Raw genomic sequence first — 18,715 nt, forward strand, 5'->3', positions numbered from 1 at the left:
ACAAATTGGGAAATAATCTTCATAAAAACCTCTGACAAAGGTTTAATTACTCAAATTTACAAAGAGCTAAATCAATTGTACAAAAAAATCAAGCCATTCTCCAATTGATAAATGGGCAAGGGACATGAACAGGCAGTTCTCAGCCAAAGAAATCAAAACTATTAATAAGCACATGAAAAAGTGTTCTACATCTCTTATAATCAGAGATGCAAATCAAAACAACTCTGAGGTATCACCTCACACCTAGCAGATTGGCTAACATAACAGCTATGGAAAGTAATGAATGTTGGAGGGGATGTGGCAAAGTAGGGACACTAATTCATTGCTGGTGGAGTTGTGAATTAATCCAACCATTCTGGAGGCAATTTGGAACTATGCCCAAAGGGTGATAAAAGACTGTCTGCCCTTTGATCCAGCCATAACACTACTGGGCTTGTACCCCAAAGAGATAATAAGGAAAAAGACTTGTACAAGAATATTCATAGCTGCACTCTTTGTGGTGGCAAAAAATTGGAAAATGAGGGGATGCCCTTCAATTGGGGAATGGCTGAACAAACTGTGGTATATGTTGGTGATGGAATACTATTGTGCTAAAAGGAATAATAAAGTGGAGGAATTCCATGGAGACTGGAACAACCTCCAGGAAGTGATGCAGAGCTAAAGGAGCAGAACCAGGAAAACATTGTACACAGAGACTGATACATTGTGGTACAATCGAAGGTGATGGACTTCTCCATTAGTGGCAATGCAGTGTCCCTGAACAATCTGCAGGGATCTAAAAAACACTATCCACAAGCAGAAGATAAACTGTGGGAGTAAAAACACCGATGAAAAGCAACTGCTTGACTACAGGGGTGGAGGGGATATGACTGAGGAGAGACTCTAAATGAACACTAATGCAAATACCAACAATATGGCAATGGGTTTGAATCAAGAACACATGTGATACCCAGTGGAATTGCGTGTGGGCTATGAGAGAGGTGGTGGGAAGGGGGGGGTGGGGAGGGAAGAAAAGAAAATGATCTTTGTTTCCAATGAATAATGTTTGGAAATGACCAAATAAAAATAAAAAATAAAAAAAGAAATGCAAAAAAGAATGGTCTGAATAGGGTTGAGTAGTTTTGAAATTCACACCTGCTAACTAAGGGGTTGTGGGGGACAGAAAAGGAGGTATTTCAGTGTCTAAAGAGTACAAGCACTATAGCCATAAAGAAGGTGAACAATGGCATGCACCCTGAAAGGGCCTGTTATTGCACTCCAGAAATGAGGACCAACACAGCTTTATGGCGGGCAGAAGGGCAAGGCTGCAATGACCCCAATCCCTTCCCTGTGGAGGAGGAAGCTGATTGAATCAAACACAGGATAGCTGCAGGTGTGCCTTGGGCTATTACTGAGAAGGTATTGCTTCCTTTTGAAGACCCAGACCAACAAATATTATATATTGCAATTTATGGTCATGAGTACTACACATTAAGTTGAATTTTAGTTTACTAAGCTATTGTCTCAACAACTCTATGATATGCAAGCATTATTATCCCTATTTTACAGATGAGAAAACTGAGGCTCAGGAAAGCTTAAGAACTGAACTCTATGATCACACTGAGGCCTGTTGTGATACTGTGCTAGGTATAGAAAAGTAAAAATGACACTATAACAAACCTTATGACATTTATCACAGCATCTAGAATTAGAAAACGCACCAAATAATCTTTTTACCTTATTGGGAGATTTCAGAGGTGAGATGGCTATTTTGTTTGGTGTCTGTGTTGTAGAATTGAGAGTTGATCCAATAACTCCACTTTCAGATATTGTTATGGTCTTTGGGGGAGTTCCTGGAGTAGATTGTGATAGAACCCTCCCTGCAAAGGAAAAGAAGGTCAAATAGTATTGTGAACCTTCCTGATGTATTCTGTAGCACATTCCCTGAAAACTCACCATATTTATATTATTTCAATATGGAGAACCTGAATAAGTTCTATGGACAAAGGGAATAAACTCAAGTAGAGGGATAAGCAAACAATAAGTTGATGACTTTTATTTATCACATTTAACCCCAAATCTGTAGAAGTGAATAAAAACCATGCAAGAAATTAAACAGGATCTGGGTATCTGGGTATCTGGGTATCAGAAGCTGCCCAACAAACTAAAAAAATTTAAAAAATTTTGTCCCTGAACTTCAACACGTGCTATGAGAGTAGATAGACCCAGAATTTCATTTGATGAATTCTTATTGTGGCCATTGAAAACAAGCTGCAGGGCAGCTAGCTGGCTCAGTGGATAAAGAGCCTGGCCTAGAAAGTCCCAGATTCAAATACAACCTCAGACACTTCCTAACTGCATAACCCTAGGCAAGTCACTCAACCTCAGTTATGTAGCCTTTACCACTGTTCTGCCTTGGAACCTATACTTAGTATCAATTCTAAGACAGATGGTAAGAATAAAGAAAAAAAAAGGAAACAAGTTGCCATTACATTTTTGTCACTTGTAAGGCCTGAGGTAAATTTTGTTTCGTATTAACACTTGCAAATATTTCTTTCTTCAATAATATTCAACTGGGATTATCCCAAAGTTTGTTTTTTTAAATGCATATTAAACCAGTCTAATAGTGAATGTTTTTATTCTGTGTTAACACAATCACTCTTTCCAACTTCAAATCTAAGATGCCATAATCTGGTGGGTTAGTTGCTTTTTTTTTTTTAAGTTTCATCTTGTTTTATTCACAGATATAGAGCTCATGGGAAGGAGGAAAAAGAAAAAGGAGGAGAAAATGGCACTTAACTTTGATTACGGTTACAAAGACAAAGTACACAGTTTTTCCAAAAAAGTCATCTTCCTCTCCATTTTTTATATATAGACCATGAATTGAAAAATAAACAGCACATTTTTTCACATTTTTGACTCTAACATTTATTTGGGTTGTTGAAAACTTAAGGATAAAAAAGTGGTGGTTAGTGGAAGGCCATGCAAAGGGCAAAGGGCCTGAGTTGTGTGTTGTATGAAGCTCAGTTGAAGGAAATGGGGCATTTTTAGCCTGAAGAAGAGAGGGCTCAGGGAAGACATGATAATTGACCTCAAAAGAAGGAACTACATATGTAAGGGTGGGGCCCAGAGGGCAGCAACAGGGATGGGGTGGAAGAAAGCTGCAAAAAGGCCAATTCAGGATTGATATCAGGAAAACTTCTTAACAATTCAAGTCAACAAAAATTGGAAAAGGCTTCCTCAGCAAAGTCAGTTCTCTCTTACTATTTTTTATAATGACAATAATATTATCAGTAATGATGATATGTATGTAATAACAGCAACAATGATAATGATTTTCTCATTTGATTCTCACAACAACCTTGTGATCTTTGTATTATAGACAGGAAACTATGCCTGAAAGAGGCTCCATAATTCTGCAGCTAAAAGCCTATGGCAAAATTTGAATTCAGGTCTTCCTCACTTCAGCCCTCCATCTGCCTCTTTGGAAGTGTTCAAGCAGAAACAGATATATCATATGTAAATGCAAAAACTGTAAGGATAATTTTTAGTGTTTTGTCTTAAAATCTAAAATAAGTGGTCACCATGGGAAATTCCCAACTATGAAAATACCCAAGTCAGCTGGGATTTATGGAGATTTTAATTAATATAGAGAGAAGGAATTAAAGGAAAGAGAGAGAGAGAGAAAAAAAGAGAAAGAGAAAGAGAATTAATTAAGACTGCCCTGGCTCAGGCTGAGCCAAGTAGTAGAAAAAGGCCTAGGCCAAAATGGCCTTGGCCTGAGCCTAAGGGAGAGTGAGTCAGTCTTGATCACTTACCACAAGACCGTCTCCAAGCTGGGTTCTTCCACTCCAAAATGAAATTACTCTCCAAACTGAATTCAATTCCCTGAACTGTTCCTTCGCCTCCCTTTAAAGAGATTTTTCTCTTATGTCACCTCCCCTAAATTTTCACATCTACCAATCACAGTAGGCACTTTTTTCCAGGACTGCCCATTCTTAGTTTTCACCTTCTTTGGTTTTCACCTTCTCTGGTTAGATTAAATCTTCTGAGTACTTCACACCTCTTTGTTAAGCTTGCTGTTTGTAAGTTACTTGACCTTTTTAGGTACTAATTTAACCTTTAAAGGTACTTAACACCTGTTTGTATTAGATCTAAAAATAGACCTTTCTTAAGGTTCTAGCTTCACTATAAGGTATGAGTTAGGGATTTCATTGTTCAATCAGGAGTTTACAACTATATCTTCCCCTAAGGCACTGTCTGAGTAGGGTGGAGTAATTTCCAAGTTCACACATAGTAGAGATTTTTCATTCTTGGATTAGATTAGAAGACCAATGAGATCTCTTCTAAGTCTCATGTTCTATTATTTCCATTATTAGTTATTCCATTAGTAAGTTACATGTAGTGATATTATCATTGGTTCAGCACTAAATTAAATCATATCTTTTCAATTAAAAACTCAAGTATAACTCCTACTATAACAACCAAAGCAAGAACAAGACTATTGGGAAATCAGAACTAGAAGGACCTCTAATGATTTTCAAGAGTAGTTTGTTTCACTGCCAAGTACTAAAATAAAATCTGCATTGCTAAAAGTAATCCTGTTAGCTAAAGAAAAAGCAAACCTTCTTTACATCTATGTAGAAAGCTGATGGCAATGTGCGGTGGAGCAACATGCAAAATGAAAATTTTCTAGTCTAAAAAAATATGGAGACTTCATTGGAATGCAATCTGAATTATATGAAAATAAAGCATACTTCCAAAAATGGTCAACTTTTTCTAAAATTCTATGTGACAAGTTAGCAATAGTTTTTATGTGCAGTTTTTGCGATATGAACTCCAAAGAAGATGCAGCAAATAAAATTAACGAAAAAAATTCAAAGCAAAGACCTTTAATTTTTAAGTGAAATACTCTGCTCCCAAGCCCAACCACATAACATTTATGTTATTACATAAGCATTATGCTCCACCTTCTCCAAGGGCAGGAAGGACCATGATTTTTTCTTTTAAATGTATTCAGCCCTCTGAGGTGGGTATTTGCTAATGTTTCTCTTATTTTTATTTGAGGAATCTAATTCTGATTTAGAAGACTAGGTAACAAGCTAGTTTTTCACTGCTGAGCAATATTATTCTGTGATGTGTGGCACAATCATAACTCCTTGAGAATTAACTGAAGCTAAAGTCAGCTGCCTTTCCAAAGGAATGAAGAACAGTTCCCTGTAAATCCATACAAGATGAAGGCAAAAATGTAGCTTAGGAAACAATAAATAAATACAACCTGCAATGACTGGTGATACTTGAGTTGTCTGTCCTGTAACTGCTTTACTATTAATTGGTTTTGCAAAGATTAACTTGGTGATCACTGGACCAGAAGTTGGTGTTCTTGTCTTCTTAGCAATCTGAAATGTATAAATAACTGTGTAGATGGCTATACATCACTCATTTACTTGGCATTACAGATAGATCTAGCAAATAACAACCATTTACTTAGCAAAAAACACAAACAGTAACAAGAGAAAATTAAAATCTGATGTAATAAATTTCAATCACTAAAATAGTCACATCCCTTCCCCAACTGAAAAAATTGTATAGTTCTTTACATTGTCCTCTAGAATGATCTTTAAAATTCCTGGAATAAATTTATGTTCAATCACCAACAGATTAACAACATATTTAATAAAAAGTAAAACACTCATTTGGCTTTCTCCCCCCAAAAAATATGAAGTGAAATGTTAAAAGGAAAAAATGAGGTAGAATCAGGAGTCACTTTAGAGAAAGAATCTAAAGCCATTACTCCTAAAAATACTATTTTTAATCAATAGTGAAGTCAGTTTTAAATAATTATTCAGGGAAGCATCTACTGAGATGGCTCAGTAGATAAGAGAGTCAGGGCTGGAGTCAAATTTGACCTCAGAAACTTTCTGGCTGTGTGACCCAGGCCAAGTCACTTGACCACTACTGCCTAGTCCTTACCATTCTTCTGCCAAAGAATCAAAACATAGTAATGATTTTAAGACAGAAGGTAAAGGCTATAAAAAATTAACTAGATAACTAAATAAATGAAAACTTGGGCTTACAAAAGCCTATACATAATACAAATATGTTAAGGAATTATTTTAATTTTTAAGGAAAACCTCTTCCTATAATAGTAAGTAACTACAGCTAACTGGAAAAAAAAAGAGATGTTTTTATAACATCCTACATGACAACAAATAAGCATCATGAGAAAAATTAGACAGCAATATACTAGACACTACATAGATAAAATTTCCTATTTTGGAGGCTCAAAATCCAAACTGAACCACTGCAATGAAATGTGTTTTGTATTATAAATGCAAAATCCCATTTTGGGAAAACTGCAGAAAACAGAAAATGGAGCACAAAATATAACAATGTGACTGATATTACAAACAATTTAGAGTTCATAATTGGATTTAAGCAAAGTCTCCAAGTAAATGCCAGGTTAATGGTAGTAGCAAGAAATGAAAAGTAGCCCTTGTTTGCTTTAAAAAACATGAAATTTCAAAACTGGTAAGAATTTTACTGACCTGCTGAATAGTAATGGATTTCATGTATGAGAAAAGGTATCATATACTGAAGTTCTTTAAAAATTAATAATAAATAATTTGCCTTTCTTAATATAAGTAATACTTAGGTCTTCATACTTTCTATAACTCTATTCTATCTATAGTGTTTGCTAACATAAATATTTTCAAATCAGATGTTTAAAATATTAAGTTGTTATACCTCCTTCCTCTCATCAGAGAGGTTCAGGGACTACTGGGGCAAACTGCTTGAATACACCATTAGACAGGGTCACTATATTGGAAATTTCTCTTTTTCTATGGTCAATTATTAGGGAAGAGTAAAAAATTTCCAGAAATTACCTTGATCAAAAAAAAAAAAGTATCAAAAAAACTTAATTTAAAAGTGTTCCCTTATGGGAAGGGGGTAAGTGGAGGGGAGGGAAAGAACACGAGTCTTGTAACCATGGAAAAACACTGTAAATCATCCAATTAAATAACATTTTTAAAAAAAGTGTTCCCAAAATTTAAAAACTTCATGAATAAATGTAAAGTCTTATCTTTCCTCTATAGTTGAAGATTGCTACACAAAAGATCTTTAATTTTATAATGGGAAAATGGAACAAAAGCACCAATAAGAAAATCTGGAGAAGAGGTAGCCAAATTAGAAATGCTGGGTGTTCAAATTGGAAAAAGAGCACTTACAAGAAAAGGGTGGAAATAAAATCATAAGAGGTTCACATGAGATTATGGAAACCACAAAGTGCTATGTAAACATCTGTTATTATTAATAATAAATAAATCATTTAATGTGTTCTTTCTTCATCTTAAGTCTTATTGATCTGGAATGTGATACTTTGGAAAAGTGAATGTTACAGATAACTGAAGGATAAAAAGTATTTCAATAATTTTTTTGTGGAAATTTTTTTTCACTTGTTTATTTGGGTCTATGTTTTGGGGTCTTAGTTTTATAAGATTACTAACAAAAATGAACAATATGGAAATGTTTGCATGATAATACACATATAACCCAGATAAAATCACTTGCCTGTAACTGGAAGGGGGAAAGGAAAGGAGGGAGTTCAATAATAAGTTCAATCATATAACTTAGGAAAAGTTGTGTGGAAATTTGATATTACATGTAATTGATAAATTGATTAAAAATAGAATATTAAAAGCCTGCTACAAATTTCTCTTTCTTCTTAAACAATTTTTAAAAACGGGTCTAGACCAATGATTCATTAGTGTAACTCCAAATGAGTAAATTCCTTCTACTAATGCAATTCTTTGGAGAGTTGTCTAGGGCACTGAGACTCTCAGCAACTTGCCTGAGAAAATATCATCAATATGTGTCAGAGGAAGAACTTGAACTCAGGTCTTGGGTTCCAGGAAGCTAGGAGGGGATGGGATCAAAGGCACAAAGAGAAAAGGTTTGGTCTTAATGAGAAGGGCTATCTTTTATTCAGAGGCTGAAACAAATAAGGGAGTACAGGGCTTCAGTTTTCTTATCCATAAAATGCAAATAATGTCTGGAATAGCTATAACTTGGGATGTTTTGGTGAGAACCAAATGAAATAATTTTACATAAAGCACTTTGCAAACATACTGCCAGAGTAAACTGTCCATAATTCAATTTTTTCTTAAAGATAATCATAGTGATTATCATGCAACAGTTACCTCAGAGGTCCTATGGTATTATCTGTAGGACTACTGAAACTCTAAATTGCTCCAGACAGCTCTAGTCATTCTACATTTTATATTCTGCATAAAAAAAACCTGTTGTTCTGTGCAATGTAGGGGGCTATCTCTGGGTCTGGGTATAACTAAAACTTGAGAGTGCCATACTCCACACTCAGTTACTTTCCCCTCTCCCTAGTCCACTAACCAAAAGCCATTGGACTTCTGCCCTATCCTAGAAAACAGCTTTAGGTTGCTAGGAAAAACCAGACAATCAGGAATTGTGTGAAATGGTCAATATTTCATATACCTGAAAAAGGAAAGGGATAAAATAAAGCACATGGGCTTTAGACATCAGGGCAGCTTAAGTGATACAGGGTCAGAAAGACCTGAGTTCAAATCTTGCCTCAGACACTTACTAGCTGTGTAGTCACTGAACCTCTCTCAGCCTCAGTTTCCTCATCTGTAAAATGGGGATAATAGTATCAACCTCACAAGGTTCCTGTGAGGATCAAATGAGATAATTTAAGTAAAACACTTTACAAATCTTAAAGATCTATGTAAATACAAGCTTTGATTATTATTTTATCACTGTGACTGATAGTTTCCATAGGTCTAAATATTTTGGCTTACCTCCAATTTGGAAGTTTCCTTACAGGTGTTAATATGGAACAAAAAGATAGTCTAATAATAACAACACCATCATAGTGATTCAAGAGAAGGAGGTTCCAGGTACAAAACATCACCCAAAAAAATCCCTATTATCTATCAGCCAGGTCATGCAGTGTACCTGACCTTTTTTCTATGCCTCATTTCCAGTTTCTACTTTCTGGCCTACTTGGAAGATTAAATCTGAGGGGATTTTATTTACTAAGGCTTCAGAGATGAGAGTGGGTATGAATGTGAATGGATAACAACAAAACCTAAAATGACTCCAGGGCAGTGATAGGTGCAACTTACCAAAGAGAAAGTAAAATCTTATTCAGGGGGCAGCTGGGTAACTCAGTGGATTGAGAACCAGGCCTAGACATGGGAGGTACTAAGTTCAAATCTGGCGTCAGACACTTCCCAGCTGTGTGACCCTGGGCAAGTCACTTGATCCCCATTGCCTAGCCCTTATCACTCTTCTGCCTTGGAGTCAATACACAGTATTGACTCCATGACGGAAGGTAAGGGTTTAAAAAAAAAAATCTCATTCACCTTATATAGATTACCTTCCACCTTAGTGTCTCACCAGTGACACAGAAAAAAAGGTGCCATGTCAGTGGATCTCCAAAGCTAAGGTTCCCAGTAATCCACAGTCTAGGGAAAGAAATCTGGTGATCTCTGGCATGGCAGACTTTGTCTGAATACAAAATGTTGTTCCATTCCTGCAAAGGAATCTTTGGTAACTGGTTAGATAAGAGTGCTTCTTCTCATGCATAAAAAATTTCCACCAAGATATACCCACAGGCTAAAAGTACACACATACACCAAATACATATTTAAATACTGAAAATGAAATTCAACCGAAACAGTTCTTTAGCTAAATTTACATGCTGAAAATCTTCATATATGATAGACAACATTATTTGAATGTATACACTAAAAGCAACATTCAAAAGTGATCTGTTAAGAATCTGGATATAAACCACCCTAAATACATACCTACAACTGATCAATGTTTTACGATCATGCATTTTTAAGAGAAACTTTTTTTTTTTACCTGCACTGTTTTTAGTTGTTGAGTCTGTAAAACAGAAGGCTGAGCTGTAGGATTAATCAGTTGACTTCCAGGTGTCAGTGTTGAAACACCAATGACAGGTTTCACCTCTGGCCTTCCTCCAATAGTAACTACTTTAATTTGCTGAGATTGCACTTTAGAGTCTCCAGACTGTGTCTGAGATGTGGTTTTCTGAGTTTGGGGCAGCTGGTTATTGGGGAGTGCTAAAACAATTGGTGGGCCTGACTTGCCCAAAGTTGTTACAATTAACTTCTGTCCATCTGGTTTAATTGTTTGATTGCCAAGTTTAAGATCAGATGTCTGAGATCCTCTGTTTAAAATAATCTGATTGGCTGATATAGTCACAGGTGTCTGGGCACCAAGTTTTTGAAGGCCACTTGGAAAGGCTGTTTTTACAGTATTCAAATCCGTTTTTGCAACTAAAGTATTCCCAACAACTTTGTTAGTGTGGTTACTAGACACTGTGACTGGTTCTGTGGTAATAGACATGGCTGTGCTTGCAGAATCACTAGATGAATTTATGCTGACAATTTCTTGCAGGTCTGTTTCCATGGGAATTGAATCTCCCATTGGGGATGAAACAATAACAGCCTCAATACTATCATCTTCCACTAAAGTTATACCAGTGTCCATGATCTCCTCTGGAAGTAAGCTGTTCACCTCAGCTGACACCACCTCCATGATAATTCTTCCCTCTGGAAGCTGATGATCAGTACTAGAACAAAAATGAGAGAAAAACATCAGCTAAAAGAAGCAATGAAGCTCCAAAACTGAAATGATCATTTGCCAAAAAACTGTACCCCACAGAGAAAGGGAAAATGTTTTTGCCAATTTAACTGGGTATTCAAGATCAGTTTTCCCTCTATGTAGGGAAAAGCTCTGAGACCTGACACCAAAGACTTCTGGGAATTGTAGTTGCCAGTCAAAGCAAGTCCCCTTCCTGCCTTTCCTGTGGGGAGTTTGAGTTTGAGATTCCAGGGGGTACTTGGAAAGGGGAAAGCAGCACAATGGCAGCTGGAGAAATTGAGGCCCATGACAATGTTGACATGAGAGGTCAGAGCAGGAAGATGCAGCGTGGCTCCAAGAGTCACAGCTTCTGTTTAACAGCAAAAGCTATGAGTATGACTGGGATCTACCACTGTCAGTTCCCAAAATCAGACAAGATAGTGAGGTTTCAATTCTCCCCTTTCCCTGTACCTTCAGTTGGCATGGCTGTCCTACATGATTTATCTACTTGAACTATTCTTAATTCTTGATTTCATTTAAAGGAAAACAAAACACAAAACCTATGACTAGTCTATAACTACTAGGTAATTCTTGTCTAAAATAGCTGGAGTTGTATGCTGACAACACTAAACTGTAAATGGGAGAGAAACTCATGATTCTGATTTTATTAATAACTTTTACAAATGTCTAGGTAGCCCAACATTAACCATATAATTTGAGTTCATTTACCCTAAGCTGTTGAGTCATAAATGCAGACCCAGAATATAATAATCTCAGCAAAATGAAGAACTCTTTCCTCAGGACTCTGTAGACGGTTTTATGTTTTTTTTAATCAATTTTATTTTTTGTTATTCTGAACTTCACAAACACCAAATAAAATGTACATTTCTAAATGCAAAGTAGAACAGAAATGAGAACTATACATGAAACCATGAATTTCTTGTATATATACCAGCTTGCTTTTAAGCTGTCTCACTTGACTGCATTTTCTTCTGATCTTCCTTTTGTCTTCTTCTGTAAATGCTTCAATGACCCTTTTCTTTACGAAAACTGAATTGGGGCAGCTAGGTGATTCAGTGGATTTTGAGCGAGGCCTAGAGACAGGTGGTCCTGAGATCAAATCTGGTTTCAGATGCTACCCAGCTGTCTAGCCCTTACTGCTCTTTTGCCTTGGAACCAATATATAGCATTGATTTGAAGACAGAAGTGTTTAAAAACAAACACAATCTTACTGCTAGTCTTCTCCTCCCAAACTGAAAATAGAAAAACAAAATTCATGTAACAAATAGCTGAGCAAAACAAATGCATGTTTCGTTCTGCAACATAAGTTTAACACTTCTTTCATTCTCAGTCCTCTGGAATCTTGGCTGGTCATTTCTTTAATCAGAATTTTTAAGTCTTTCAGAGATGCTTTTCTTTACAATGACTTTATGTAAAACATTCTCTCCTTTTCTGCTCACTTCACTCCGCAATCAGTTCATAACTCTTCTAAGATTTCTCTGAAATCAGTTCATTCATCACGTCTTACAATGCAATAAATGTTTCATTACATCTATAAATCATAATTTGTTCAACTATTCCCCAACCGATGGACACCCTTTTTGTTTCCAGTTCTTTTACAAAAAGCATTGTTATATTTTTGTGCATAGTGGTCTTTTTCTTTCTGTGAGTATAAACAAAGAGTATGCACAGTTTAGTGACATTAGGGGCACAATTCCAAACTCCTTTCCAAAATGGCTGGATCAATTCAATTTCACCAACAGTAAGAATTTACTCCTTTCATTGATCTTTTCTTTTGATCGTAGACCTGGTGAGGGTAATGCCACTTTACACAATTTAGAGTATACTTTTCTTAGCCTTATTATTTCTTGATGTGCATGTTCATACCTAGTATATGTCACTTATCTTTTCCCAGGAACATTTTGTGCCTTTCACAGAAGCTGATGACGTAGTATATAAACACATGAATGTAAGTGATTTAAGAATGAAGATGTTATCTGCTTAATATAACTTAAAAATATTTCCCAGTATAACCAAGTCAATAACACGCCCATCTCCATATGGGTACTAAATAAGTTAATGGAGAAATCCCAATACAAATCTATGCTGCCAGCTGCTGCTATACTGTATATCCACAATTCTCCAGCTCAGGGTGCTCACCCACCTGCCCTAGGGCTGTGCTCCTGTAATTGAAAGTTCACCATGACTGACTGACCACACTTCATTCCAACTCCTTTCCACCTTCTGTTCCAGGCACAGAAATCAAATTAACACAATCATTGTGTCAGTATTTGCCCTATGATTTTACCTACTATCCCAGAGATATAGTCAAACCAAAATACCTCTTCCCTGACCACCACTACCATATATGTGTTGCCTTCCCCATTAGAACATAAATTCTTTAAGGTCAGAGTACCTGGCAAACTAGTAAATGCTTAATAAGTAGTTTTTGATTCACTCATTGAACAGGTCAAATAGATTAGGCTGAAATCAGTTTGGTTATATAGCTCCCAATGCAGAAAATTTTTATTGTTTGGTTAGATTTCATCTCTAACTCATCAGCCACCTCAACTGCCCAGATTGAGAAATCTCCAGGCCTCAGGGCAAAGTAAGCGAACAGACCAACAGTCTTCACCAATCTGGACCTGTTGTTGTCCAGAGGCCACTGAAATGCTTCTGGAGAGAAATGTCTTGAAAGTCTATAGATAAGCATTATTTACAATAACATAATTCCAACCAAATAACTTATCCTGCTTTTCAGGAGACAACTGGCCTTGGTTCCTTCTCTCTAAGTGTTAGTGCCCATTCTTCCAGTCACCTAAAGATTCTGCCTGTGTGTTTTTAGACTGTAAACTCTGGGTAATAGAGATTATTTCAATTTTATCTTGATAGATTCAACTCATTACACAAGGTCTCATACAAGGTGGGAACTTTAACACAAGTTTATTAACTGACTAGTTTACTTCTATGTATACAAGTTTTTCTCCCTGATAGGATACATACTCCTAAAGAATAAGGACCATTTGATTATTGGCTTTGCAATCTCTGGGCCTAGTGTCTAATAAATACTTTCTGATTAAGGGAAACATCATGACATCATTATTCAAAAAGAACTATAAATTATTAACACTAACAGAGTTTCATCAACAAAAACAAACCCTGGGAAAAAATGATTTTGTCACTGAACAACATCTGAAACAAAGGTGAAGAAAGATGGAGACTAAAAAGACTTAGTTTAGAAATGTTATAAAAGCAAAATACTATTCTATTTCTATAGTTTTATTTGGATTAAGTTTTTTTAAGATGAAATGATCAAAAAAAATATGTTAGGAGGAAATGCATCCTAAAGAGCTTTGATTTGGTTGGGTAACGAAATCCTGGTGTGAGAATTCTTCCTATCGACAGAGATATAAGACCTAGAGAGTTGCTCGAAGCACATAAAGATTAAGAGATCAACCTCTTTGCAGGAAATAATTGGAAGGGGGATAAAAAGCTCATAAGAGAAAGAAGTAAACCTCATCCCCAAAATAGACTGCTTGAAAACTAGAAGAGATCAAACAGAAATAATGATTCCATTAGGAAAGAAATATAACATCAAAATAAAAAAGACTGAAAATAGAAGATATCTGACATAAAAAATAACCAAACTGAAAAACAGGTCAAGGAAAATATTTTTAAATACATAATATAAAATATATAGGATAAACCAATTATACTGAGAGGGAGTTAAAAGGCAAGTTCCTAGACTCCCGGATTAACAGACTTCCAGATTAATTTAAAAATCACTGGACTCTCAGAAAACCATAATTCCCTCTCTCCCCAAAAAGCAGAAAACTATATTTCTCTTTTTATTTCTTTCGTTCTTTTTTAAAAAACTCTTAGCTTCCGTCCTAAAATTGCTACTGTGTATTGGTTCTAAGGCAGAAGAGTAGTAAGGACTAGGCAATTGGGGTTAAGTAACTTGCCAAAGGACACACAGCTAAGAAGTGTCTGAGACCAGATTTGAATCTAGAACCTCCTATCTCTAGGTCTGTCTCTTAATCCACTAAGCCACTCAGCTGCCCCCAGAAAAAGTGTATTCCAAGAAATCAAAGTTACCCAGATCTTTTGGAACCAAAAGGCAAGGTAAAACCATAAAGAATCCATCATTCACCCCCTTAAAGGAGCCTCAAAGAAAAAGCCCTAGCAACATTACAGTCAAAATCTAGAAATTCTACCTCAAAGGAAAAAAATATTTCAACTATTCAGGAGGGCCAGAGTGCCAGGTCTGGAGTAAGGAAGATTCATCTTCCTGAGTGCAAATATGGCCCAGATACTTACTAGTATATGATCCTAGGAAAGTCACCTAAACCTGTTTTCCTCAGTTCCTCATCTGTAAAATGAACTGGAGAAAGAAATGGCAACCACTTAAGTATCTGCCAACAAAACCCCAAATGGGGTCACACAACTGAAATGATTGAACAACAATAAAGTCAGTAAGAAGCAATTCAAGTACAAAGAAACTATGGGCCTCTTCTCAGAATTATGTTATTAAATACATAATATAAAATATATAGGATTATAGTAAACCAATTATACTGAAAGGGAGTTAAAAGGCAAGTTCCTAGACTCCTAGATTAACAACTCCTACTTAACCTAACTCTCCTCCAGTCTTTTCTATTTCTATTGAGGGCATCAGCATCCTTTGAGCTATTCACAAACTAAGTTGTCTTTTATTCTTCTCTTCCCTTCATTCCTCATATGAATGAATGAAAAAGCATTTAAGCACTTAATATGTGCTAAGAATAGTGATAATGCTGGGGACAAAAATACAAAAGTGGGGATAGTACTGGTCCTCAAGAGGCTCAAATTCTAATATGAGGAAACAATACATATAAGGTAGCCATAGCCAGGGAGAAGTACATGGGAAAGTTACATGGGTGGTGAGTGGACCTCTGGGAGAATTAAATTGACACACCCTTTCTTGTAGTAGGGTAAGGGTAGTATTGATTGGATTGTGGTTTCAGAATTGGGGGTGGGGTAGAGCAGGGAAAATGTGGTTAGGAAGATGAAGGAAGATAAAGTGAACATGCTTGAGGTTGCTGAGATATAATGGGGCTAAGAGAATTAGGGGAGGGAAAGGTAGTGAGTTCTGGTGGTGAAAGAGTTAAACAGTTGTCAAGTTTGGTCAATTTTACTTCTGTTATCTCTTAAATCAACCCTCTTTCCTCTTCCTGAGGTAGTTCATCCTAGTTCAGCCCCCCACCTCTTACCTGACTATTTTTACAACAGTCTCCTCTTGGCTTAGACTCTTTCCCTCTCCTAATCCATTTGCTAAAAAAACTGCCAAAACCATTTTTCTAAAAGAATCTTCAGGAGCTACCAATCACCTCTAGGAGATAGTGCAAACTCCTAAAGCCCTTTACAACTTGGATCCTGCCTACCTAAGCAGGTATCACTCCCCTTCATTCACTCACCATTCCTGCCAAACTGGTCCACTGTGGTTCTCCCCACATCCACCTTCCATCTCCTTGCATGTCATGCCAGGAATACTCTCTGTCCTCTGGCTCCCTCTTAGAACCCCTGCCTTCCTTCAAGTTTTCATTCATCAACCATGGCAAATCAGAAGTGAATTTCCTAGTGCTTGGTGCTCTCTCCCTCTTCAAATTAACATGGACTTACTTTTTTGTTGTCCATCTTGTATAAAAAAGTCAGCTCTCTGAGAGCAGGGATTGTTTTTCCCTTTTATCTTTGTCTCTTAAAAACCTAGATCAGGACTTAAGGCATATGTCTGTAAAGCTCAAAGAATATTTGTTTAATTAACAAATGGAATATCTTTTAAACTTCAACTAATCACAAATTGAAAAACTTTGAGAACAATTTTTCAAAAGGGAAATGTTAAGTTAGTTGTAGAAAAGATAATCTTTTGAAATTAAAAAATTTAAAGATAATCTTTTATTACAAAAATAATTGATATTAGAAACTAGCTACACCGAAATCTAGAGTCTTCAAATATGGGTTCATTTAAATGATATATCTAGCATTAAAATTAAGTTTAACAGAGATTGTGTGCTATCATCTGGGGAAAACTGTGTTTCCCCCAATTCTAGCTTACAATGATAACACAAATAGAGTAAAGGCCAAGAGAGAATACTGCTCTCAGGTATATGCCTTTTGAAAACTGGCCAGGGTACAGACACTGCTGAGTGGAAAATTGAACTTCCATAGCTTGCATGCCCTGGCCTGGTAAGTGGACATCACCAATAGGCCTAATGGCAGAGCAGCCTTCATGTCACAGTCATCCTGAGAGAAGTTGGGAGTCTTCTTCCTGTTCCCCTCTCCTCTTTGTAGTCTTACCTGGAGGGAAGGAAGGAAAGATCACTCCACACATGAAAGGGATAATTAGAGATCTGTCCTAAAATACATTGTTGTCATGTCTACCATATTATTTCCCACCTTGAGAAAGTGAAATCTTTAAGCAAGTATAGTTAGAATGTTTTGTAAATAGAGGATATTACTCTGTTACTAAATATCAGTGTCCAAAAGACTCAAGTGCCCTGACTGCTTTCTGTTACAGGCTAGACACAATTTAGTTTCAGGATCAGATTTAGGCCATTTCATTCACTCCCCTAGTAAAATGGTGAGGCCCAAGGAAGTTAAGTTACTTACCCGAAGTAACAAAGATACTTAGTAGCAGGGAATAATTTGAATTCGCATTCTAGGATTTCCTCTGACTCCTAATCTAATGTTCTTTGCATTGTACTCTGCTGTAATTCCTTACTATTTTCCAATTAAAATAGAATATGGACAAAACTTGCACAGGATAAGGAGACAGAAAGGGCTTCGATGTGTTTGTGGATGGACAACTAAAATCAGCCAAACCTTCAATCTAATAAGTCCCAAAACTGTGTCAAATAGATGTTTATGAGGTCTGGATCTTCTCTGGATATTTATTTGCAAGCACTTCAGATTTCTGAGGTTGAAGAAAACAAAAATTATTTTCCTCCCCCTTTCTCTTACTTCCTATGTTGTAACAAACCAACAGAAGAAAAAGCTTTTGGGGGTTGGGGAAAAAAGCTGGTCATTACTCTGTTCAAGAATGATGAAAATCTGAAAGGATCTTGAATAAAAAGAACTTCATTTTCAGTAGCACAACCTACCCAAGCCTGAACAAAAAGGAGAGACTAGATTGATGACAGCATATTCAATTTATATCTAATCCACCTGTACAAGAGCATTTGGTAAAATACTCAGGTGGCAAACACAACTAAATGAGTCTTGGGAGCCTATAGCAGAGGAGAATCTGAAATAGACATAAAATCGCAGAATCTCAGATTGTAAAATGGCTTCAAAGAAAAATGTCTTTGAATATACATATATTCTAATACATTTCCAATGAAGACCTCACTACACTAGAAATAGCATAAAGGATTTCACTGAATATATGTGTAATAGATGTAGAAAAGACAAAGAATAATAGACTATTTCAAGTTCTACCCTGGTACACAAGAAAGGCAGAGATTAAGATGAAGATGTAGCATAGGAAATAAGAATGTCTGCCAGTAATGTATGAGAGAACATGGACAAATGTAGAGATAAGTCATCTATGTGAGTGTAGTTAATACCACATTAATGAAGTCCCAGATGGATTAAGATAAATTCACTCTTTAATCTGCTTCTAGTTTCCTTGCTAAAAATAAATAAACCTTTAGACTAGAAAAGGACCAACAATGGTTAACAGAGAATTGGAATAACTAAGTAATAAACATGTATTAGGTACTTACTATGCACTAGAGATACAAACACAAAGAATCCCCATTTACTGAGAGATTTCCTTCTCAGAGGGGAGACAGTAAGAAAACACCTAATTTGTCCTTGAAGAGATCAAGTCACCAGGTCTAAACAAACTATATCAAACTATATCCACACACACACACACATCTATATATACACCAGAGTACTGAAAAAACCGGAGGATATGATAATATGATACTTGAGCCACTGTCCTTTATCTCTGAAAAATCTTGGAGAATGTTTGGGAGAGTGGAAAGGTGAGAGGCAAATATTGCTGTGGTTAAAAACAAACTGCAGGCCTGTGCATCTGACT

General features: G+C 36.3%; 1 protein-coding gene across 2 annotated transcripts in view; it reads right to left on the bottom strand.

Annotated features, from left to right (window-relative positions):
- Positions 1–18,715, bottom strand: part of LIN54 (lin-54 DREAM MuvB core complex component) — an 81,991-nt gene that overhangs the window by 45,226 nt on the left and 18,050 nt on the right. For both annotated transcript variants that reach the window (XM_007495765.3, XM_001376943.4), the window contains exons 2-4: positions 9,886–10,618; positions 5,258–5,378; positions 1,717–1,859 (exon numbers count right to left, since the gene is read on the bottom strand). In XM_007495765.3, coding sequence (XP_007495827.1) covers positions 1,717–1,859; positions 5,258–5,378; positions 9,886–10,584 — 963 coding nt within the window. In that variant the 5' untranslated portion in view covers positions 10,585–10,618. The remainder of the gene's footprint in view (positions 1–1,716; positions 1,860–5,257; positions 5,379–9,885; positions 10,619–18,715) is intronic.

Source organism: Monodelphis domestica, chromosome 6, assembly GCF_027887165.1.
Source record: "Monodelphis domestica isolate mMonDom1 chromosome 6, mMonDom1.pri, whole genome shotgun sequence".
Taxonomy (NCBI): Eukaryota; Metazoa; Chordata; class Mammalia; order Didelphimorphia; family Didelphidae; genus Monodelphis; species Monodelphis domestica.